This window comes from Perca flavescens, chromosome 4 (genome assembly GCF_004354835.1).
Source record: "Perca flavescens isolate YP-PL-M2 chromosome 4, PFLA_1.0, whole genome shotgun sequence".
NCBI lineage: Eukaryota > Metazoa > Chordata > Actinopteri > Perciformes > Percidae > Perca > Perca flavescens.
The window spans coordinates 21,184,798-21,210,885 of NC_041334.1; the positions used below are offsets into that span (position 1 = coordinate 21,184,798).

The 26,088-nt window shown below is 40.4% G+C and overlaps 2 protein-coding genes across 4 annotated transcripts in view; both read right to left on the reverse strand.

Annotated features, from left to right (window-relative positions):
* kcnab2a (potassium voltage-gated channel subfamily A regulatory beta subunit 2a) overlaps positions 1 to 17,680 on the reverse strand; it is a 104,495-nt gene extending 86,815 nt beyond the window's left edge. For 2 of the 3 annotated variants that reach the window (XM_028575654.1, XM_028575652.1), the window contains exon 1: positions 17,594 to 17,680. The gene's annotated coding sequence lies outside the window, so the exon portion shown is untranslated. Of the gene's footprint in view, positions 1 to 17,533 lie in introns of all 3 variants that reach the window. The other variant, XM_028575653.1, reaches the window with a different exon arrangement.
* Positions 17,681 to 18,124: 444 nt separating this feature from the next.
* park7 (parkinson protein 7) lies at positions 18,125 to 23,576 on the reverse strand. Its single transcript, XM_028575663.1, has 6 exons — positions 23,317 to 23,576; positions 22,245 to 22,346; positions 21,884 to 21,943; positions 20,835 to 20,904; positions 18,925 to 19,011; positions 18,125 to 18,554 (listed from the first exon to the last, which is right to left on the reverse strand). Exons 1-6 carry the CDS (start codon positions 23,404 to 23,406, stop codon positions 18,394 to 18,396), a joined length of 570 nt encoding a protein of 189 aa, XP_028431464.1. The 5' UTR covers positions 23,407 to 23,576; the 3' UTR covers positions 18,125 to 18,393.
* Between the last annotated feature and the right edge of the window lie 2,512 nt (positions 23,577 to 26,088).

The following is a 26,088-nucleotide window of genomic DNA, read 5'->3' on the forward strand; positions in this document are numbered from 1 at the left end:
ACAGTATAGTAACTGTTCAAAAGATGGGTCTATGGTTCACTTAAAAAACAGCAGAATCAGCATAACTGCCACATCATCAGAGCAGCATTGTCTGCTTTGTTTTTAGTAAAACAAGTATTGGGAATGACATTTAACCAAAGCATTTGTGCAAACAGCAAATGAATCTGTTCCTGTTGTCATTGGATGTCACACAGGATTTCTTTGAAGACATTTTGTTTGAAAGAATGGTAATATTGTTTGTTAGTCCTCATCAGTACCTTTCCTTAAAATACAAGCCAATTTGGTGAAAATATGTTTCGTTTTAACAGCAATCTAACTTTGCTTGGAGTTTGGCTTCAAGGACAAATGATTTGGAGACATTTAAAAAAAAAAAGCAATGCTTTCTGCAATATCAATGTACCAGCCACGTGAAAGGACACACCACTAGCACATGAATCTGCCTTTTCTGCTTGTTACAGAGCATTCAACAGCTTACTGCACCAAACTGAAACCCTGCAGCCTGCCTCTCCTGTTCTCTCCTCTTGGACCAGAGCCCAAAGGCAGCCAAGCACACACGCCGTATTCAAGAGTGCGCACACACACACACACAAACATGTACCAGCACACGCATGCATGCAGAGATTCTGACCCACAACAATCAGCATGAACACCCACACATACATTTAAATGACACTGTAACACATTCGGTCAGTTCGGCACAGATGACTGTCCCAACACCTCAGCAACACACACACACACACCCACACCACACACACACACACACACACACACACACACACACACACACACACACACACACACACACACACACACACACACACACACACACACACACACACACACACACACACACACACACACACACACACACACACACACGCTTCAGGGTGTCGCTGGCTGTGGCAACTGCAACAGATGGAACTGCAGCAGCAGCAGGGCAGCTAAGGTGAAAAGGAATCAAACCTACTGTGTTAATGGCATAAAATATCTGCGCGAGCCGGCACAAGTCTTTCACCCTGGCTGTTTTAAGGTGGTTCTTTAGAAATCCTACAGCATGGCCAAGTCTCTGGCAAGAATTCAAAATGACAGAGCATGCATAAAACATGGCAGGCATTCAGACAGAGGAGAGTAATGGAGTAGAAGCAGAAAAGGAAAAGAGAGAGAGCTTAATACATGCCAGTGTAATAAGGTATGCAAAGACGGTTTTCAATGCAGCAGCGGCAGCAGCACTATCAACCGTACTAACAGCTCTGAGACATTCAGAGAGATCTGAAGAGGTAGATATGCTACCTCGCTAGCATAATTTGTGACTACGTTAAATTATGCTGTATGCAGATAGTATGGCATTTGATCCCCGGTAGGAACAGACAAGCATGAGCATCCCGACTCTCAATGACAGAGCGTAGTGAGATGAGGCAGGAAGAGAAAGGGGTGAGAGAGAGGAAGAGAGAGAGAGAGATAGTAGAGACACATAGCCTCAGACCTAGCGAAGATGCTCTTAAAACACCCACCTTAGTCTGCTGCGGATTCCCGACGCAGTGAGCACAACCAGGGATAAATGCAAAATACGATGGAGGACCAGCAACCACTATCCAAGAGATTGAGCAGAGAGAGGAAGAATGATACGATACTGGCGAATGGGAGATCCTGTGAAGATTATGTGACTGAGCGAGATGAGCGTGTATGTCTGACATGAGAAAGACAGAAATACAAGAAAGACAGGAAAAAAGAGACACAAGACAGACAGAACAGGGACGGGGAACAGACAGGGAGAAAGAAAGAAAGAAAGAGATGGAGAGAAAAGACAGAATAAATGGGTGAGCTTGGAGAGTCACTGAGCAGATGCATTAAAAAGGAAATGCCCCTCCTTCTCACTCACACACACACACACACACACACACACACACACACACACACACACACACACACACACACACACCCCTTTCGAGTAAGCATGCATTCAGTGAATCAAAGTGAGCTGTAAATGGTCAAAGAGATATAGGGTGGGCCAGAGGAAAGCAAGCAAAAAGCATGTATGTTCATTTTAAATTCAATGACAAGACACTCCTTTCTCGCACTAGGAGATTTGTGGTTTCTACTGAAAGTGGCTCGAAGTTGATTGGCTGCATAGCGAAAGAACACAGCTCAGCAAGCTGGCTATAGCTCAGAGAGGAGGGAGGTTCAATATGTTGCAAAGCTCTATGCTACGCAGCTCTACGTAAATCCTATTCCCTATTATGACAAAAGGTAAAATTAACATGCACTGTATGTAATCTACACTACACCCAAAGAAATCTGTCAGGATATAGTTCAAGCTCCGACGAGTAGCTCCTTAAATGCTGCGGAGTCTTTGAGCATGGCATAAAATCCCTATCAAGTCCAGGTCTGCTCACTGGCAGTTTTCTGGGGGTGGGGGGGGTCAAGTGAGAGGATTACTTACAACAATCAATAACTTGTTACATAATACCTACTACTGTATATCAAACCCAATGCCGTCTTCTATGCATAATAAGCCTGATTCACTCTCCCTATTATAGTTTGAATTTTTAAAAAGGGAACGATTTCAGATACCAAATCGTATTTCCTGCTAACTTCCTATCTCCAGCAATTCAAACATGGGAAACTGATCCCACCTTGCTTGTAGTAGTTGCACAAACCAATGGGCCAAGAAACCCCCGCTCTCAAAATGCAGGGTTTCAGATAACTGAACAGGTGGCTGAGCAGGTAGTTGGGCTGGGAGAGGACGCCTTCGAGTGGAACACAGCCCAAGTTGCATCATGTGTCTCGGACAGCTTGAGCCAAGGAAATATTTAGCAGTATGGTATCAGTGTATAGATGAGTTAGTGCTTAGGCAGGACAATTGAAAGGTGTAGTAGTTTTTAATTTTTCAAGACATTAGGAGCACAGTCAGTCTGAACTTAGATAATTAAACACAGTCAACAAAGAAAACAGTAATTTATCTGTGTGACATAGTATGCAGTAATGATGATGGGCCTGGTTGTTTGCAAACATTTGCAGCAAAATGTGTGTGTGTAGATTATATATATATATATATATATATATATATATATATATATATATATATATATACACACACACACATATATATACACGTGGGGCTGGCTGCTCTCGAATTTCAAAACAGACTCTAATGGCGTCTCGTGAATACGATATCATATTTTACGAAAATAGTTCACCGAAACGTGTTTCTGAAAACATTTTAAGCGAGAAATAGACCATGCAGTTGCTGAATCTGTCTTCATTTCAGATCGACAAAGGTCAGTTTAAAAGATTTTCGTCAGATTTTGAGAGGTCGGCGAGCCGACCGCTCCTCAACGGTGGTGTGTGGAGTGCTGCAGGTCACGTCACCTGTATTTTTGTAAGAGCTACACTGAAGTTGTTAGTTTGATAAATGCAAGTTATTTCAATTGTTATTCTGTAATATTTCAACCTTCATGTGCTAAAAAGGGCGATACACACTCATTTTTTTGCCAAATAAATGAAAAGCTTGTTGAAATCATCAATGTCTTCCCTCTTACTGTATCAAAATCTCACCTTGCTTTCCTCAGAGATGGTCCCAATAATGTGCTTAAAGTCAAATTCCGTTTGTGCATGATTACAAGAAGGAACTATGTTTTAATACTGTGTCCTTACATTGTGGATAATTAAGCTATATATCATATAATTTAGTATATTTCTGGAGTGTTAAAGATTAAAGGTGCAATATGTAATATTGTATGTAATACTGGCAGCTAGCGGTTAAAATAGTTACTGCACTACCAATTCAAAATACTGGAGAGTCGTCTCCCCCGCCCCCTCCTGCTCAGACTCGAAGTTCACGGGGGTTGCCAGGCTGAGACCGCAGCATTCACAACAACGTTGCAAGTCTCACATAGCCAGACATTACTCCACAGCACAGCGGAGTAGCTAACGTTAGATGCTAGTCTCACATAGCCAGACATTACTCCACAGCACAGCGGAGTAGCTAACGTTAGATGCTAGTCTCACATAGCCAGACATTACTCCACAGCACAGCGGAGTAGCTAACGTTAGATGCTAGTCTCACATAGCCAGACATTACTCCACAGCACAGCGGAGTAGCTAACGGTAGATGCTGGCTATATTGTCATAAAAGCCCGTGCTCACGCGGAGCTCTGTAACCAACTGACAGACACACTTTTTCGGCTTAAAATGACAGTATGAACCGCTAAAAACACAACAACCTCACTGTCCTCTCCACACGCCAGTCAGGCACACTTCATCGGCTTAGAATTACAATACGAAACGCTAAAAATACCGGCAAATTAAAATTACGGCAACAATTGCTAAACACACTGCAAACTCACAGTCCTCTCTTTCCGATTCACAGCCCTCCTCTCGTGGCTTAAAATAACTCACCGTTGTCGGCTCCAGCCGCTAAACTACACGTTGTAAACAGCTATGGGCTGCATGCCTGGTCCTCCCGGTAACGTTAGCAGTTAGCAGGGTTAGCATGGCGATGTTAGCCAGGACCAGTCGGGATCACTTTACTGGCTTTGTCTCAATTGTTTTTGCGAGTAACCAACTCGGGTACTCTAGCTATATAATTCAATGTGAGTACACACATGTTGAAATGACAAAAAATGCCCGTCCCTAGTAGCTGTGATAAATTAGCATGAAGCTAAAGCTTACCTGTTCAGGAGAAAATAAGCCAACTCTGCATCCTTTTGGGCTCTAAGCTGTCTCCATCTTTCAAATACATCTCCAATATTTACCAGGGGGTTGTTACGTCTCTGGTCACGCAACTGTTAGAAACATGCCGTTTTCTTTTTTTTATGTCATGTAGAATCTATCTCCGTTGATCCTGTTGGTTTGTTTGCTGCTTTCATGGCTGTACTACCGTTACAGCTGTAGCGCGCTGGGTTTACGTTTTTACAGGTATATCTGGCAACCCGGCCTGCCTGTCAAACTGGGCCGTTGATAACAACACACAGATCAAAACATAAACATAAATTCCGTCACGGAATGTAAATTCCAAAAAGAAAAAATACTGACATTAGCATTGTTGTCAGAAAAGATAGTATTTTAGTTTAACATGTTTCCTTAATATCTGATGAGGCATTGGTGTCATTTTTGGATTTATTACAGTACAAATATTACATATTGGACCTTTAAAGAAAAAATAACCGTACAGAACCGAAAACCGTGATATGAACTGAACCGTGGGTTTTGTGAACCGTACCACCGCTAATAAATAAATAAATTTACTGCCTAGTTTGTGGTAAGTGATTTTAAAGTACTTCTACTTCCAAGAAATACAATTCTAAGATGTGATCTTTCTTTTTACTTTATTGTCAGTAGGGTGTTCAGATTCAGTTTCCTTTAGATCTGTATTAATGGACTTGCCGTGTGTGTGTGTGTGTGTGTGTGTGTGTGTGTGTGTGTTGCACAGAGCCTGAGGGGACAGCTACAGCTTCACTGTTGCGCACCACTGTCCCTGGCCTTTCTCTATGAGCTCAAACTCAGTCACGGCATCTCCAGCTTCTGCTTCGAGCCAGACTATGGCTCCACAGCTCGAGTCGCTCCTCTCCAATTATGACACCAAGCATGGCGGGGCGTCTGCCAGACAGTCTGATGGGGCCACAGCAAGAGATCTTCACCCACACTCACAATAATAACTACACTTTAAGAGTTTCCTAGAGTTGAAGGCAAACCACACCATGTCCATTCAAAATAAATACAAGCATTTATTGTTGCCTTGTATGAAATAGATAAAATGATGCTGGGTAACAAATGTTGCACCATCTGTAACTGGTGGCCAACATAGAAAAAAACTGCACATGACTAGGAACACCGCTAAAATCCACTGTTTCCATAGTTGTACAGACAACAGTAAACACACTCCCAATCATCGCCTTCCAAAATGTCCTACCTATGACTCCATGTTCATACTAAATAGTTGAGGGTTGGCTCTGTGGTACCTATGCTTAATGTCATAAGCCTGTAGTCCGTGTGACACTCTAGAGTAGTGGTTTCCCTAGATTGACTTCTTTAGCCTGGCGCTGGCGAATGGGTTAGGTGGCAGAGAACGGAACCAAACTTCACTACCGAGCCCATTTGTACCCGTTAGACTACCGACAATGTTCTAACGGATTTTAGCGGTTTAAAATAACATACTCAATTGTCCTGCTGTTATTACAGACATGTGAACTAACTACAGACAGTTGCCTCGTTAATGGACTCTTGGCAGTGCGTTGCTGCAGTTCACGGTAGCCTACACCGCTGCCGTATGAATATAGGGAAAACACTTTTCTGGACTGGCAGGGGTTGCCGTTGGCCTGGCGACCCGCCAGGCTTGTGCAATTATAGGTGAAACTCTGCTGGAGCTTTGCCAGACAGCTGCATAAGGGAACGGGGATCCTCCTGTGATCATGCCAGGTGCGTGAGCGGTTGCCCTCCTCAATACCAGCTGGAAGGTTTAAGAAACAACCGAGCCATTAAGTTTAACCCATACCTTCCTGATGCCATTGCGAGGTATGGGTTGAGGCCCCAAAAGCATACCACAATGTCATTTCATCACAAACACGTACATCAACCTCCATCCTTCCTCTCTCTACTCTCAACTATGCCTGATCCAGGTCAAGATGTGAACAGAAAGATAATAAAGACCAATTGAAATGGTCCAAGCCAACCTGCAGGGTCTTTATCCTGACTCACCAGAATCGCCTGATTTATTGCTACACACTACTTTTCCAAAAGTCTACAATCATTCAAGGAGATGAGGAGAATTTACTTTAACTTAAATTTATTTAACACGATTGCATTTGTTCTACAGCACAACGTGGTATCGTGACTTCGCGTAAACATACACGCCAACTTTCTTAAGCCAAGTGGCGTGTTATCTGTATGCATTTTGAGCTATCAGTTTGTATGTCTACGTTGTATACAGCGGACGTAAACATACACGCCACGTGACATGTTATCGCTGTCTTGCCGTGTTATCACCAGAACAACGTGTTATCGTGAGAACGTGTTATTGCGAAAAGAAAGCTACAGTTGAGTTTAGGAAAAGAAGAACCAGTTGGGTTTAGGAAAAGAAAAACGGGGTTGGCTTTACACAAACAAGAGAGCCAGGAAATGCCACACGTGGGACATGATCCACGCTCTCCTGGGTGAACGTCCTGTGTTTTACCCATCTGCCACCCCAACCAACCTCCCTACGCGGATTTTCGCCCTTTCATACTACTCCTTACAGCGTAAAGTCACATGCAAACGCAAGGTAATGTAAGTCAATGGAGGCCAAACAGCGTTGATAAACACGCTAAAAAGCGAGTATGCGTCTTTATAACATGCTAATAATGGCATACAAATTGGCGTGTCATACATTCGCCATTTCATGAGATCTGTACAGCAGGTGAATCCGAGAAAGTTTTCATGCGAGATGCTGACCCTCACACTCCTACCACTAGCAGAAACAAATCACACACTCATGTGAATCACATTTTTTGAAATGTGCAAAATGTTAGAGGTTGACTTTATCCATTGAAAGTTGGCTAGTACTTGTCATGGTTATTGTTGTAGAATACGTGACATTTTATAACACAATTTTTAAACAATTAATGCCAAATTGTTGTTGCAATATTTACATGATCTTATTGTTGTACCTCTACAAATATGAAGACAACCAGTAATAGACAAAACAGAATAAGCTTGCAAATTATTATCTACATACAACTTACAACATACAACACTTAACACAATAGCATAGATGCAGTTGCATACACTTTTGCCTGATATTGAGTTGATTCTCAGGTCCACTGGGTATTGCTGATGCTGAGGAGAAGACCATTAGGCTTTTAGTACTACAGTCTCTGCACGGTCTCACTGGAATTGCCAGAGAGAACACAGCAAGTGACAGGCATTAAGTACACAAAATTACAGGCTCTGAGGAATTAGTCTGGGACTTATTGTAAAACACAAAAAGCCACACAATCCTGGATCAGCTCCTGAGTGTAAAGCAGTACAGTATTGACTGATGTTTCAGACTGACAACAGAAGAAGGTGATATTGCTGTAAGTTTGGACTCTTAAAGCTGCACTTTATTTTTGGCGTTGTTGGGCAAGAATTCCAAAATAATCTTTCAGCATATTATAATTTAAGTGGTCTAAAAGAAAACTAGACTTCTGCATCTCCTCTTGGCTCTGTATTCAGACTTCAGAAAATATGTCCATCACAGGAGACTTTGGTCAATCACAGGTCATTTCACACACACACAGAGAGAGAGAGAGAGAGAGAGAGAGAGAGAGAGAGAGAGAGAGAGAGAGAGAGAGAGAGAGAGAGAGAGAGAGAGAGAATTCCTATTGGCTGTTCTGAGCATGCATTGCCCGTGCGACAGAGAAGGTAGAGGGAGAGCTGCAGGAAAATATCTCACTGTACTTCAAATCTGGCATTGTTTGCTTTCTTCCCACTGCAGCTTCAATATTAATACACAGATAATCTAAAGACATGGAAGGGAAACGCCTTGGGCTAGTCTCACATATCAAATCTGAAGTTCATAGTGCTTATGCCATAGAAATGTAACCTAGATACACAGCAAAAATCCTCAAAATAACTTAATGTTAAACAGTACTATGCAGAAGTCCCACCAGACTACAGAAATACAGTACGTCGGCAGGAAAGCAGCAAATATTGGCTTCAGCTTTAAAAAAAAAAACGTGTGTGGATCCCAAGTGGATCGTTTTTTTCTTGACAACACAGTGTATGATTGATTACAATTATTCCAGGACTGAAGGAACTTTAGCAAACAGTTGATGCTGCACAGCTAGCAGATCACCACGGGACTGCACAGCATCTGCACTCGTGTGTGTATTTGCTTACCTTTAATAACATACAGTAGAAAGGCACTTTGACAGTTATACCAGACAACAAATAAGCTGATTAAGGGAATAATCTTCCTGTTTTGGTTTAGGGTCCTCTTTTATACGTCAGATCAGACCTTCTTACTTCTGCTAATTGTACCTGACCTACGGACAAACAGAATAAAATGCAGAAAGTGTCATGTGCATTGTTGACTTCTGCATGACTACTTTAATGAAGTCGGTGCTAATACCGATCCATTTATGGCCATTACCAATACATAAATATATACTTGTATATTTATGAAGATTTAAAGCTTGTATATAGGCCTACTTGTCCCCACATAAAGCCCTGCAGACATATTCTGTTTATGGAAACACTAATTGCAAGAGAAGTGCAGATAACCTAATAACAGAATTATAAGTGTAACTTTGGACAGCAGAGTTCAGCATTTCTCATTAACCTTCGCATTTCAAAATGTTCTAGATAAAAGTCTAAAGTATCTATGAAATCGCCATGTCATATTCTCTTCTAAAAATAAACTAACACAAATTAAGTGTATACTTTTTGCTAAACAATGTCTCTGGCAAACAAGTCCTCCCTGAGTAATTAACTGGGGTAAAATTGTTGCTGAAGACAAATACACTCATACTGATCAGTTTAAAGTCTAAAGTTTCCTCCCCGTCTCCTTAAATACCTTAGGCAGCAGTACCAAAATTGAACAGCATCGTTCACAAAGTCACTTTCGCGTATCAGTTTCATGACTAGATGTTGTGATTCTGTTTCATTATGCTAATGTAGACATTGAGTGAATATGTTGAAAGAGTTAATCATGCAAAGTTTCAAGCCCAATTTGGCATAAAATGTCTATTTTATTGTAGGTTAAGTATCGTAATCACTGACCTAATAGTGGTTCCAAATTCTACTTTAACCAATATCTATAATTTAGATTCTATTTTAGGTGAAGTGCCAGAGATCGACAAATCTATCCATTTGTTGCTGATGAAATGTTGACACAAAAAAATCCTAATTGTTTGAAAATTGTCTTACCTTTCAAAATGCATTTGCCAAAGTAACTCAGGCAAACAAATTCTGTCTTTGTTGTCTGCAGGCCAGTGCAAGGGGCGGATCTAATCAGGAGATGCAAAGTGCAGCTCTCTAATTGCATCATTAGCTAAACCAATGACTCAGTCACAGTGACTTCAGCCTTCACCTCCCCCCGCCATTTCCTCCTCTGCCCCATCCAGAAATAGGGAGTCAAGCCTCAAGCTCTTTACTGTACAGCTGCTCAAGCAGAATAATTCTAACATGTTATGTGCAACAGCGCAAAATGCTAGCTTTCCAGAAATATCCAACTGAAAAACATAGCATTAATTAGGGTGTGCTATAAACAGGTCATCAAGACACTATTAAAGTTTGTGTTTCGAAAAACATAACTAAAACATATCAACTCAAGCACACAATGTAGTGATGTTGCCTCAACATGACAGGTATTGCCCCATCTGAAATGTTGAAGACTGTCATTGGGCAAACAACTAGCCGAAATCTTTTCGCAGAGCACCCAGAAGTAACAGTCATACGCATGCACACATTCATGATTTTGTAGATTTGGATTTTGATGCGATTTCAACAGTAAACAATGCTCTCTTGATGCACTGTCATGGGACAGGGACTCGCAGTCTTGGATGGCTCACTTGGTTGTACAATTTAAAAAAGCCACTTGGGCCGTATTTCCACCTGGTACAAAAACCTGATCTAAGTGATCCGATCACAAGTGGACAGCTCTAAGTACATGTGTTCCCACCTGGCAGCAGAAGGGGTCTCCAAATGTGTCTTGAGTGACCACTTGTGATCGGATCTTACTTCCCTGCTGTATATGCAAATAAATATGTACACAATTATAGTTTACCCATAGTAGGTCGGTAGTCCCAGGGCTCGGGAGTGTGATTGTTTCACTTGCAACTAAAAATACATGTATGAACTGTAAAATGTTTTTAGTATGGAGTTATATTCCTATCTTTATTCAAGAGCACATTCTTTCAATTTGAGAGCATTTCTCACTGATATTACGTTCAGATTCTGTAATAATGTCCCTCAAAACCTTGCTCTCACACTTAAATAGTCACTGCAGGCGCCTGGATTTGCTCTGCTTGTACTCCAACTTTCTGCTTGGACTCAGATATGTTGTTGCTTGGATAGATTTCCTGCTCGCAGCTTCAGCCCTTCTCCTCGCAATCAGACCGATTCTGCGCGCTTGCAAATCTTCTCCTCTCAGATCTCTCCTGTGCTCTTGGATTTTTTGTGTTACAATCCTATCAAAATTCTCCAATGAATAGAATGCTAGGTGTAGTGTTGACCAATGAAATGATCCCTGCCCCGTTGAGGGTGCATTCACTTTAGAATGTCTGTTTGCGGACGGCTGCTCTGTACCCGAGTTTATCGATTTACCCCCCGCCGTCCATTGCTTTATTATTTTTAATTAATACAAAGCAAACTGAACAGAAAAAAACAAGTATTTTGTTTTACTTTCTTTTCTTCCAGTTGGGGCTGAAGGGCTCGACCACTGTTGAAATGCTGTATCATCGCAGCACAGTGTCACCAACCCATGAAAGCCAGAAGTCCCCCTGCTGCTCCAGATCTACCTACTGTACGGCTGGCTACAGACTACAACCATCTGCAAGTTTTGTTTGTAGTGAACATCATCAACAGCTGCACTTAAAGTCTCTTGGGGTCATATGGGACTCGGTTGTTCTCCATACACTAGATTATTTTTCTGTTTTGTTATATAAGTAGGCTACAGACAACACTAAGTATAATTACTTAATCACAGTATATATATTATTCTGGTGTACACTGTTGACTTGACTCCCTGCTATTCATAATACGTCACTTTATGCTTGCTACTACCTCATAACTTTACCTTAATTGTTCTTGTATAGTTAATTTATCTTCTACTAGTTGTATATACCTCCTATTTAATTGAATTATTCTTAATTTGTGTTGCAACACCTGAAGTATCTCTCTTGTGAACACTATACTTATCTTTATTTTAGTTCATATCATAACCCTGCTCACAAACTCACCTGTACCTGGGTCATCTGTTTGCCAATATCAATGTTCCTGCTACAGTAAATCCTACAGGCAAAGTGTACTGCTTCACAGGAGCACCATACGCTTTTTAGGTTTTGTGTCAAATATTGTGCAGTTTGTTATGAATTACTCATTGTTTTGACGAGGTAAATTAAAGCCATTTTACCAGAGCTGCAAGTGACAGCTCTGGTAAATTTAATTGTACTTTTTTTTATAAAAAGGTTACAGAACATGCCTTGATCAGGGTTTTAATTTGTTGCAAATATGAACATGGCTTTAATAATATGTATGTTATTGCTCTGAAAAACTACAATGATTTAAGAAATATCAGTGATACTTATCAACATTTATTGAATTGATTGTATATTGTATAGACATTACAGGCACATATTAATGTAAGCAGAGAACACAATAGTTTATCCTCTCTTTTATCACTTGGATTATGCAGGTGATGGTGCAGAAACGGATGAAGTCTTTGTAGATCTCTGGCACTTTGAGGACAGACAGATCCAGCAACTCTCCACTGTTGTCTTTGTATAGTGTGCTCCTATTTAAGACAAATTCATAGACAACAAAACATAATATATTAGGTGTACATAACTTTCTTTAACATCATTACTATCTTAACTTACCTTTTCTGCTTTGGTTTTGTGGACATCACAGTCATTTTCTCTCCCGGGCCTTGTTGTGCACCCTGTGAATTTAAGCAAGATAAAGAAATAAGTGTATGTAACATGATGTGTGTGTACAGTGTTTCCTCTATGTTGATTGGCAAATGGCGGTCCGCCACGGTATCAGAAAAAGCCGTCTCTCAGCAGTGATTGTTAGAGAGTCGCAGAATACCGCGGACACGCGCTTCACAACGCGAGTGGGCATGTGTGCCACTCAGAGAAAAGGGAGAAAGAAAAAAAGACAGGCTGTCCGGAGGACCCGGTTGAGATGGCATGTGTGCATCCTTGAGAACTGTAAGTCGTATAGCCTAACTTATATTGTCAGTTCATTTAAGCCTGTATTAGTCTATAGTGCTTGCACATTTTTAGTTTCACCTTCACCTGCTAGCTAAATTGCACGTGGCTGTTGATTCAATACAATGCCCTTGGTGTCATATCATGGCATAGTAGGCTAAACCGTGATGATTTCATACATTCATGTCAGCCCATCGGTGATGCCCACTAGAGTCCGGATCGGGCCAAAGTTTTCTGTCCGAGCCGGCCCGCATCCGACAGAGCCGTGACCGAACCCGGCCCGAGACCGACAGGCATTAAGAAATTTGTGTCCGAGCCCGACACAGTTAAAATCTCATTTTTTTCCTCATACTAATGACACATGTAGGCTACGTTTGTTTGTGTGGAAAGCCCTTTTTTATTAAGCAACTGTAGGAAGACATTCGGAAATGTCAATTTAGCAAAGTTATTACACATATAAATTTCAAACGGTCAAAGTGACCGTCCAGGCCACAGAGGGACCATCTAGCAGCATGTATGCTACTCAGCATTAATGGGCCACCTCTTTCTGAATTCCGCTATAACCGAGCCTTGGAGTTATTTTTCCAAAAGTCAAGAAAAATCAAATGCACACAGCAAGGCTGCCAACTTTGCCACTGAGGCAAATATGCAATTAGTTTCATTATGAATGGTTTCATACTATAGCCTACTTTGGGTTTTGGTTTACCTATGAAGAATTTCTTGTAAAATTTATTTTGTAGACTTACAGTTCCTCAAAAATACAGTTCAGTCAAAACGAAATCAAAATATGCCTCATTGTGTGTGAATAAATATATTTTTTTGTGTTGCAGCGAAGTGTCAGTTCCGACAGATTTGCCCCCACTGCTAAAAAAAATAAATCCTAGAGGAAACACTGGTGTAGTTTTAGTATAAGAATTACAATTACATTATTATCCAACGTTCTTGGTTTATGCCACTGCTGCCTGCCCTCTGCACACAGGCGAGTACAGGGGGAACCAATGGGATTTTGAGTTGGGAGTAATGTGCTGACTGGAACAACACCATAGTGTGGTTGTACAACACTGGTCCATGCACACAGTGCAACAGGGGTACTAAAGTCACACCTAGAAGAAGAGAAACCGAAACAAAATACTTGTTCTTTTCTATTCAGTTTGCTTTGTATGGATTTCAGTAGGGTAAAAATAAATAACTGCCATATTAAATTGTGTTTTATTATAGTAGTAAAATTGTACTTACAACTCTCTATACAGACTGATATGAATTTTATTATTTTTATACTAATATTATAAGAATTTAGAACAATATCTGAAAAACAACAGTGGTAACATTGTACTTAACTTTTTAAACACAACTGATAATGACTACACACTAATGTTATATGAAGGAATGGAGACTAAATTCTGATTAAAAACAGACAACAGTGATGCAAAAACTGACACAAACAATCCAGTTTATTTTGTTTTTTCAGTTATATTACGGTTTAGGTTTAACTATTGGCTCCAACATGTCTGAAATTAGCCAAATCCCCAGGGACATGGTTAACCAAACGAGCAAAAAACACAAAATGGGGTCATTAAATACACACATACTATCCATCATATGTCGTTCAATCTAGCTAAACAATAAAGAAAATCTATTTGTTTACAGACATCAAGCTAGGCTATATGCTAGCACCATATGCTATGTACTTAATTTATGTTACTCACCCTCGTAGTTGTGGACATAACTTGATATGTCCTATTCAAAACTTTCTCCCGTTTCCTGATGGGTGCAGGTGAAAGAGCGTCGACCATTCTGTGCACATTGTTGACATATAATAATAATAATAATAATAATAATAATAATGCAATGGACGGCGGGGGTAAATCAATAAACTCGGGTACAGAGCAGCCGTCCGCAATGGACGTTCTAAAGCGAACGCACCTTCAACGGGGCATGGATCATTTAATTGGTCAACACTACACTAGCATTCTAGTCGTTGGAGAATTTTGATAGGATTGTAAACACAGAAAAATCCAAGAGCACAGGAGAGATCGGACAGGAGAAGATTTGCAAGAGCGCAGAATCGGTCTGATTGCGAGAAGGGCCAAAGCTGCGAGCAGGAAATCTATCCAAGCAACAACATATCTGAGTCCAAGCAGAAAGTTGGAGTACAAGCAGAGCAAATCCAGGCACCTGCAGTGACTATTTGAGTGTGAGAGCAAGGTTTTGAGGGAAATTATTACAAAATCTGAACGTCATATCAGTGAGAAATGCTCTCAAATTGAAAGAATGCGCTCTTGAATAAAGACAGGAATATAACTCCATATTTTAGCAGCATATGTGCAAACAACCTAACATTAGGGTATTTTTACACTTGTCATTTTTTGCAAATGCAGCAGGCAGTAGCTCCCATGAACTTTGTGACATTTTAGTTTTAATTTGTTGTCTTTCTGTCTTTGTTACTGGAGCACATATAGCGCGTCTCAGAGCTATTATATTGCGCCGAGCCTGCAACTGCAATGTTGTCTGCGTGGGGTTTTGAAAAGTAACCACAGTTGCAACCACTTTATCGGCAATGCTATCTCTGTTACCTGAATTGAACCGCAGAGTGGATGTCTCTCTGCCGTCACCCCGTACACGTAAAGCCACATACACATGATTCGCGGTAAAACTGCTCTGCGCTGGCTGTGCCATTTTTTTCCTATGGGGAGAGCAGTGGAGACAGAAGAAGCGCTACACTTGGCGTCGCGCAACGCTCTGGATTGCCATTTCCGGTCAGTGCATAACGGCCATGAGCGATTTGAGACAACATTAACCTGTTGAAATGTATGTATGTGAGACACACCTTCAGTGTGTTTATGTGTAATATGGTATAAGTGTTGTCTTTTCCTGGTTTTTAAGGCTGCATTACAGTAAAGTGATGTCATTTTCTGAACTTACCAGACTGTTCTAACTGTTCTATTATTTGTCTTTACCCACTTGGTCATTATATCCACATTACTGATGATAATTTATCAAAAATCTCATTGTGTAAATATTTTGTGAAAGCATGCAGTCAACACTACAATATTGTTGCGGTATCAATATTGAGGTATTTGGTCAAAAACATCGCGACATTTGATTTTCTCCACATCGCCCAGTAAGGGTGGGAATCACCAGAGGCCTCACGATACGATATCATCACGATACATATGTCACGATACAATATTATTGTAATTTTAAAGATATTGCAATATTCTACAATATATTGCAACTTATTACCTTTTTCCCCCAACTTCAAATTTTTCCCAATTTCAAATTATGTCCCCAAAAGAAAACTTTGTCAACATCTGTTTTATCTAAAAAGATACATTTCTCTGTTTGTTCATCTCACTTCAATTTTATTGCTGCAAAATGGGATTGTCAAGCAGATAAACTGACCAACACATATATAATAAAAGATCGATACTTGGCGTCTGTGTATCGATAAAGTATTGCCACGGAAAATATTGCGATACTATGCTGTATCGATTTTTTCCCCCACCCCTACATAAACCATTTATGAATGTGGTCAGAGTGAGCGGATCTCAATGCGTCCTGGATGCACTCCCACCTCTACTTAGAGCTGTCCACTTGTGATCAGATCACTCAGTTTAGATTTCATACCAGTTGGAAATGGGATTTTGACTTGCCCTCTTATTTTAGAAGAACCCTGACTTGCTGTGGTTCTGCATACATGACTAAGAGGCGGTTTCCCAGCAACTGAAAATGCAGTCTACCAGAAAAGAACTTTCTCTGTTTCCTGTCTCTGTTAAGAGGTGATGGTAACACCTCTGGTATTTCCTGTTATAAGGGCTCAAACGCAAAAGAGAGCACAATCTTGACGTGTCGATGAAGATCGCTCAACGGTAATGCAATTGCTATGTTCTGCTGAGATTAATGAGAAACACGACTGTCCATGTCTTATGAGGATCACTCATTCAAATAATGTCAGCTATAGCAACGTGACCTTAACTTCAGCATTATGACATTTCACGTGGTCGGTTTTTAATTACACTGCATGCACAGAAAGATCTTTCAAGTTTTCGTATTTAGTTAGTTGCACGTGTTTGACAGCGTTTTTTCATCGTTGTCACAGTGATGTCTCTGATTGATGGAGTAAATAACCTGGCCTCTGCCGCACTTTGTTAGCTACAGTGAATGCAGCACAGCCTGACTGCATCTGCTGCTGCTGATGATAGAGAGCTTCTGGAACTGACGCCACATCGGGTCACATATGCGGAACGATCTCTCAACGTTAAAGATACGGTGTTCCAAGTGATTTTACTAGTGTGTACTCAGTCCTAAAAGCGTCTTTTCATTGTGATTATGTAAACGTTACCTCAGGCTAACATTAGTATATTTGATTTGAGACGCTGATGCCAATCCATTATGCCATGGATTACAGCGAAGTTGAGGCTCAAGCTCACAATTCAGCACAATCAGCAGGACAATCACAGCTAACAAAAACAATTCCTAATCATGTAGCTAGCTAACTTGTATGTGTTGCTGTCGTGTTATTCCCGTTACAATGTTATGTTAATTTTGACACCATCAGTAGCTAGTTACCGTGATTAACGTCGCGTAAACTGGTCTGCCAACATAAATTAGCAGACATGAACGCTATTTTGGAATAACCTCACCGTTGGTAGAGTGAAGATTACCATCACAACACTCGCTGGAGAAAGCACACATGCTCTTACCTTCGCCGAAATCCTTCTCTTCGTTTTTCACTGTGAAGACCCTCTGGATTTTGTTGCTTTGACACAACTACCACGCGCTGCACCAGAGCCCCGCCCTGCTGGCTGCGGGCGAGCTGCCGTTCGTCAATTAGAATAGAACTGCAGCCGGGGCGAAGCTTCTCATTGGCCAGACCACATGTCAATCTATTCGGATTCTGCTTCCCGCGTTCGTTCTCTCAATACATCCACGGTTCTAGCCATAGGTTCTAGCACTGAATTTTGCGACTCAGAGCGTCCCAGAAACGGCCAGAAAGGAACAAAACCGCGGCGCATCTGTACCTGGTGGAATACGCCGCTAAGATCCGCTCACAGTACATTACATGATGCAACCTATATTTAGGTGTCAACAATTGCCGACATGTGAAAACAAGTCACAGTGACCTCACCGACATACACCGTTTTATCCCATTAATATTTAATGTCAAGTGAAACAATAAAAGCTGTCAAAAACAATCAGCAACTTGTGTAAAAACTACAATGTGACAAAATAAATTTCATTTCATTTGGAAAGCCTGTGGATCCATATTTTATTTCTTTGTTAAAAAACAAATGGGTGCCATTCGTAGTCAACCAAGAAAGACAAAGGAAAACAATAACCTGTCAGAACAGAAACATCTTTATGGTTTGTCCCCCCTGGGGAGAATGATTTGTCACTTGACTTTGACTCTTTGTGCCAGTTACATTGGATTAGCTGTCTCAGTAGTGCAAGTCTTGTATAGAGGGAGGTGCTGCTTGCAGGATGTAAGTGAACACGGCTACAGTCAGTCTTTCATAACGAGAGGAGCCTTAACTTGAGCTGCAACCTCAGCCCCCATAAGTTCCTCTACAATCGTCAGGGCAAACTCGAAACTGGTTCCTGGCCCACGGCTGGTGATGTAATGTCCATCCTTCTGTACTCGAGCCTCTGAATATTTATAATGGTCTAAAAAAAGACAAAGAGCAATACCATAAGGATGATCACAATATGAAAGCGTTAAGCTACAGATTGAAAGCCACACCGGACATCACACTGTAATATATGCACTTAGGTACAGATAATCTATCACTATTTTAACTGACCCAGTTCTAGTATGTTCTGCCAAATTCCTGCATCTGCTTTCACCTGGGTGGTGTGCTCTACTCTACTGCATAGTGACATGATATGCCAGAAAGAGCTAGGACAGCACCATCTACTGCCTTTTACAAATAATTACAAGTCCTCCTGTTCTGAGTTAGAGCTGCAAATGTTAGAGTCATTAGCTGTACATTTAACAGTTTTTTCACACGTTTGTTTGCATGAAGTGTTTTTTTACCTCCAGCCATCATCTTCTGCTTCATGGCAGGATGTGTAGTGACTGTGCTGCCGTACCCGATGCCATGTGCCAGAAGAGCAGTGGGACCTGCAGAAGAGCAAAACCTTAATGTTCATTTAACGGCTTCCTGTGATAAAGTGACACTTGTTCTGTTGCTTGTGTCAATCCTGTTTATGCAGTTTAAAACGGAGTAAAATAAGTGTAAAATACTGTACCCTCAAATCACTTCCCTCTAACTAAACACTAAAAGCAAAATACAAAAAATGCTGCATTTACATTAGTAATTGCAGTTAGTAAACAACATTATGTTCTAAAGGTGTCCTCAACAGCACCATTGTTTCTAAGAATACACACATACAGTATACAGTTTCAGCCTCTCTCCAAAGACTGCACCACATTTAAGAGAGAGAGAAAAAAAAAAGAGAGGCTGAAGACATTGACTGCTGCTGTATTAACTTTGGCAACGTCCTACCACTGCAGTGAGCTCATCCAAAAACTGTTAATAAATAGAAAGTTATTGATTATGCTCCTTGGCTGCCTTCCAATGCAGTCTAAAGATTACACTTTCCCCTGGCAGAACAGCAGACTGCCAGTTAAAGCCAGGCTACTCCTGTTACAGAAAGTCCCCACCCAGAGGACGCCAGTCTGGGAGAGAGAGAGAGAGACCTTCTGAGAACCAGTCAGACAGAGAGGCAGACGTGGAGAGAAGGGTGATGATGGCCATCTTTCTATCCTCTGAGGAATCTTTAAAAATGATGTATCCATGTTTTTTGGACATACATGTAACAAATAATAGCTTGAAAAAAAAGAAATATACAATGTTAGACTTATCCTGCTAGTTTTTTTTTTTTTTACACTCATTGTTCTGGTTTTCAATCAAATCCTTTTTTAACTGACTTTTTCTTCACATGTCGAGATAATCATTTTCATGTTAGGGCAGAATAATAAGTCTTGCAACTGGCCCTCTTGCTGGCAGGTTCATTAAACTGTATATTCCTGTGAGGATTTCAGTCATTTTCTAGGACACCCTTCAATCCACTTGGCTGCATTGGCCCCCGTCCCTATTCAAAATGTCCTTCCAGTGTCCTTTCTATGCACACGGAGGCTGTCAAATAAAATCTCAGTGCTTGTAGGTTCACTGAGAGACAGTTATTAATCAAACCCTCTCTTTCATTCCAAATGCCAAAAAGGGGTCACACACATAAATTAATAAAACATGTTTGTCCATATTTGTTAACTGCATATTTTTCAAAATGTGGTTAAGGTATAAACCCTTTCAAGAGCACATCCAGTTACTAAAATATCAAAATCGGAATCCATTGCCATGTGCATATAAAAACTGCACATTTTTTCTGTCCAAGATTCTATTTGCGAGCCAATCCAAATCCCATTTACTGGCACAACATTAGCTTGGTAGGTTTTAAACCATAATGTCATACATTTAGTGTTGTTCCTAGTTACACATGTTTGCAGATCTCATGATAGCATAGTGCATGGCTTATTATTTATATCACTGGATTGTCAAACTGGTTTGATTTGATATGAAAAATGACTGTGAGTACATTGCTCTATTACTGCAGGCATCAGAATACACTGCACAGGTTGGGTAATTTAAATCTATTTGAATGAAAGCACCAACATGATGGTCACATTTGAGGTCATGATATTTTTAAACTTGTCACTCACTTTTGCTTTGCAGGTTAGGGTTATATAAACTCACACTTGTCACCTGGTACCAATGCAGAGGTGACAAGTATGTGTGGGAATTTTCTTTGGAAATGGATCTTCGAGCTAATTAATTCCCTGCACCACAAAGGAAATAAAGCAAAACCTTAACCCATAGAAAAGGCCTAACTATTAGAGGCTGGTACTGTATAATTATGACTTTGGTTTGTTTTCATAAACTGTACCTGCACAGATGGCTGCAATGAGGCCTTTTCTGCCATCTTGATCCTTCAGCACCTCCTTCACAGCAGGAGACTGCAAGAGAGCATGGAAACCAGATGCACAGGGAGTCATTTGCAGGCCATGTGATTGTACAGTGTATATGCTGACTGTGGTATAATCATTGGAACAAACTGGCAATGTTTTAAACATAAAAAATAACCCATCATTATTTCAATAAAACCACATATTTATTTATCAAAATCAGGAGCAATATTTTTAACTAAACATGGTTTTTGCCTGATCTCATCTATCTAATTAGTTTGAAAATACTGAATTTCATAGTATCAAATAACTTTTACTTTTTGAGAACACTAAAAGAGTGAGTAGTCATTCCTGTATGCCAGCCCTGTGGGATAGAGAATAATAGAGATTAAGTCAATCGATGCTAGTAAGGCCCTCAAGTTAACGGCCCGCAAAACACATTTTCTCAATCAGCTTCTTACTATGATGAATGGTGTCCTATGAATACAAAATCTTCCAAAGTTGGAACAGTTTTTGTTATTTCACATAAATGTTTCTGTTTTTCTCTGGGCTCTTTTCACTTGTTTAAAGTGGGAAGATTCTGCAGAGCCATGGTTGCTGAGTCCAGCTTTTAGCTCCGCCCAAGACAATTGTGATTGGTTTAAAGAAATGCAAACAACCCGGAGCATTTTTTTCTCCTATCCTGCAACATATGTGTGGAGGAGCCATACCTCACTCCACAGCAATGTGCAGATAAGTCTGACAATGCGAGACAACATACTTCCATGAACCAATCAGGATTTAGCCAAATTGGAATCAGAATCTGTTTCTGGGCAACTGTCAATCAAATCTGATCAAACCACACTCACACAGTCTAGAAGAGGCAAGTGACCTGAGTTTTTGAGTGTTAAACAGGGATGTATTTTTCCAAACCTTTACCTTTGTTCGCTTCTTATTTAGTCACAAGTATTTAATGTTTTACTGAAATATTTAAAATGTTATGTTTAAAATGTAGCCTAAGCCATTTACAGGCAGTCAGAGTATTTCTCACCTCTGCCAGATTCTGGGCCCCTGGCATTCCTCCTGGCAGAAGCACCACATCGTATGGGCCCTGGGTGACAAACCATTAAAGATAAAGTGAAACAAGGTTTGATATTGTAACACACTTAAGAATCACAAACAGGTTTATTGCCAGGTAGGTTTGCACAAAGAATTTTTCTTGGTGTTTTGGTGCATATAACCATAAATACAGTGCAAAAATCAAGAGACCAGTTAAGAGATAATGTAAAATTGTGCAGGACTGTGCAAAATGTTGTCCAAGGAATGTGCAAAACGTCACAAAGTTCAACTCAACATTCAAAATATATATTACAAAATACTAAATATGTTAGTAGATAGATGCTGAGCCCAACCTGTGCGCTGGCCTCTTCCAGGCTAGCATCGGGACAGATGACAACGTTTCTGCTGCACTGTACTGGCTCTTTACCAGTCAATCCTGCAACTGTCACTGCAATCTAAAGGTTTGGGAAGGTAATGTAAAAAGTACAGCATTAGCATAAAGGCACGACATGGCTCAACGGATGCACATTGCTGAGATAATAAAGCCCATTGCTTCCGCTATATCCACTATCTATTTTTGGATGTATTATATTAACAAGGGCTATATGCGTTTCCTAGGATAGCGATGGCATGATCCGCCCTACTCTGCCTCTGATTGGCTAGTAATCGTTACCTTCGTTGGTTGGATTGGTCAGGTTTAGGCAGTAGGCGTAGGAGGCTCGGTCTTGGGGAGGCTCTGGGGTAAGAATGCCAAGGTAAGCCAATCAGAGGCAGGGTAGGGCGGGTCATGCCTTCGCCATCCTAAGAAAAGAAATCTTCTTTCTCTGGCTCTGTCCAGAACTATCCGGAGCTTAGCGCCGAGCTAGACTCTTTAAAGAAATACAAACAAGCCCGAGCATTTCCCCCCCCTATCCTAGAATAGATAGCTAGCTAGTTGGTGTAGCCAGACCATGCTCCTGGAGATAGGTCAGGGGCAATGCGAGACTAGTATAGCTGATGGATGGAGACTTTAATTTTGAAGGCTATCAAATGGCGAAGTGCAATGTCGTTGGACTTTGACATTTAACTTGGCCTCTGTCTGCACTCACTTTAAAGGTTGTGAGTTAAATAGCTTATACTATTCTAGCAAAAATCAAAACTGTGAACGAACAAATAGTGTTAGTACGGTTTGTTAACTTATTGCTCCTGTTAGTTAGCAGACTCACTTATGTTAACGTTAACTTAGCTCATTGCTCAACTCTTTGATTTCCATCGTTATCACAATGACAGTAACAGTTATGTTTTAACAAGGCAGTTGAGTTGTGGGGTGGCTAACATTAGTATAAACTCAGCTAGCTGGCTAAACTAACGTTAACGTTAAGTTGATCAGTGGCATAATTAGCTAGATAGCTAACGTTACTGCTAGCATACAACAAGTAAACAAACCCCAGCTCTACGCATGATGTCCACAGGAATAACAGTTTCCATCTCCTCTGCACCTTTAGACAGGATCACTAACGCCCTCTTGCCTGCCATGATTAGCTTACAGTTATGCTACTGTTAAACTCTAAAGAAGAAGTGTGTAACTTCCAGCAGCAACAACTGGCACGCTCTGCAATGAGATTCTGACTGGAGGAGGGTTGCCAGGCTGCCTCCCTCTATCCACCTTTTAAAGTGCAGGGGTACATGGAGCACTCCGCAGCGCTGTGGAGATATGTCTGGCAATGCGAGACTAGAGCACCGTCTTTGAAAGGGGGATAGCCCACCAATAACAGCAAACACGTCGGTCAAGTATGACCCCACCCCCCGGTTTTATTATACCAGATCCACGATGACCCCATTTATCATATGATGACCCTATAAACTAAGAAAATTGTTAAAAGGCTTAAACCAATGAACTAAAGAGACATGAACCATAAAACGAATACAAATAACTTACACCTCCAAAAACAAACGCAATATGCTTCTGTCCTCTGCAGGGAAACAATAGGCCTACTGTAAACTCAACCATCCAGCTCAAATTGTCAGTTTAGGCCTCCAGTATTAGCTATACATTTAGGTTGTTTTTCAATTGTACAACAGCTCCGAATAAACATTGTGGTCTACTGTATGTGTGTGTAATGAATATGAGGACAAATGTATGTATGGCCATCAGATTACTGTAGGCAGCCTGTCCTCATGGTCGTTATTACTTGACTCATACTGACAAACAACACCAACTTATTTAAAAGTGGCTAAACTTGTTGAGTAGATGCTTTCCAGGTGAGGCTGATTTGAATTTACAGTAAGTCATTGATAGAAATAAGAATAATAAAAAATATTTGTAATGTAAACTTGCCTTGTCAATTTCAGTGCTCATTTTAATAAACCATTAGCAAGAGACATCATAATTAAAATGTTATGTCTTAACCAGTGTTCATATACAGTATGTGCACGTGTAAGCTTCCACTAGCTAGCTTGCAGTCTGAAAAATGGAACAGCTTTTGGTACCATAAGACCACATTCATAAGATAAAAAAGATTATTATTACTGCGTACCACTAAAAACAAAATGTTTTCTATTCTGTGATAGTCAGTGGTGGAATGTAACTAAGTATATTTACTCAAGTACTGTATAGGTACAAAGTCAAGGTACCTGTACTTGTACTACCTGAGTATTTAGATTTTAGATTTTGAATTTGTGATACTAAAGTGATAAAATAATGAAATGTTCCTTTATGTGTTGAGAAAATTCTCCTACTTCTTAAGCTAAATAAACTCTTTAAAAAGCCTCTTGGATCAATTGGAAGATGCATCGTCACAAAGCTGAAAACCGGGCTGTTTTTCTGACACCATGAAAAGTTGACTTTTAAATAGGAAGATTAAGAGATAAAGGTTCTCATATATAGCAACACTAAAAACATATGATGATCTTATAGAACATGATGCATTGCTGTATATTTAACTACCCAACAATATATAAAGAAGTTAAAGTAATATGTAACTTTTAAATGTTTCTGAAACTGTGTAATTGTTGGTAGGCTAGGTTACCATATGCAACACTTGAAATGCAACGATGCATCTGTAATGTATTCTGTTATTGTAAATGAATGATTTTCTGTCAGAGCAAAACATTTATCACAACTATATGACCTCCCGGTAACGCAAACTTAGTAATGCAGTGGGCTCCAACATTGTAAAGAAAACAGCAGGTGTGGTATAAACACTACCATTTTTGTCCAAAGTGGCTGCTAGAATCAACATAAAAAGAAAGTTACATGTAGCCGCTTTAAAGTTACACAACCTAATTCTCTCATTGCCAGACCTTCTTTCACAGTGCTGCGGAGGAGGGTCTGGCTTGTCTTTAAACCAATCACAATCGTCTTGTGCGGCGCTATGTGCCAGACAGAGCCCCGGTGCCTCTGCAAAATCGCCTCGGGATGGAACTTGTCTTGGTGGAACATGTGTACGTCCAAAGGTTGTTTTAGTCGTGCAACAGAAAACTTAGATTGGACAGATAGTCAATTAGCTGTCTAGATTTACCCTGCAGAGATCTGAGGAGTGGTTAACCATAGTCTTCATAAATCAACCAGTTTTAAAACCAGAGTTTAAAATTCCAACACAAAGAAAACGTAAGGTAACCGACATCCAGCTGGAAAGATTGCCATCCAGCGGACCTTCTTTGTCAGTAGACTAGTACAACCTTAAACATTTACAACAGTAAAACGCAATGTACACATTAATGCATCAGCAATTTTAATCCAAAAACATCATACATAAAGTGACAGGGAACATTTTACTGCACAATGAGTATTTTTACTTTTGATGCTTTAAGTACATTATGCTGATAATACTTAAGTACAGTAAGTACAGTTTTGAATGTAGGACTTTTAATTTTGGTAGAGTATTTTCAAAATATGGTGTTTGTGCTTTTACTGAAGTAAAGGATCTGAACAGCTTGCTTCCACCACTGATGATAGTTCAGCTACAAACAGGCATCAAACCTTGCCATTATAAGCAAGGAGCTTATAATGGCCTTTAATAACTGACACTACATACTTTCTTCCAGTAGGTGGAGGCATTAACCTAAGATTCTGGAAAGGATGTTAAGGGAAAGCTTGAGAAAGAAGTTTACATAAAACATTAATGTTCACCACTCTGGAATCCAAAGATGTTCACCACTCTGGAATCCAAAGAAAACATTTTACTTGGACATTATGGAGACAACACCACAAAAGCT

Bases quoted from the DNA above. Each gene is read 5' to 3' on its own strand.
- park7 (XM_028575663.1), bottom strand. From the start codon at position 23,406: ATGGCAGGCAAGAGGGCGTTAGTGATCCTGTCTAAAGGTGCAGAGGAG. The intron at 22,347-23,316 runs GTTTGTTTACTT...CCAAACCTTTAG, and splicing joins ACATCATGCGTAGAGCTGGG to ATTGCAGTGACAGTTGCAGG. The intron at 18,555-18,924 runs GTAAAAAAACAC...GTCTTTTTTTAG, and splicing joins GCAGAAGATGATGGCTGGAG to ACCATTATAAATATTCAGAG.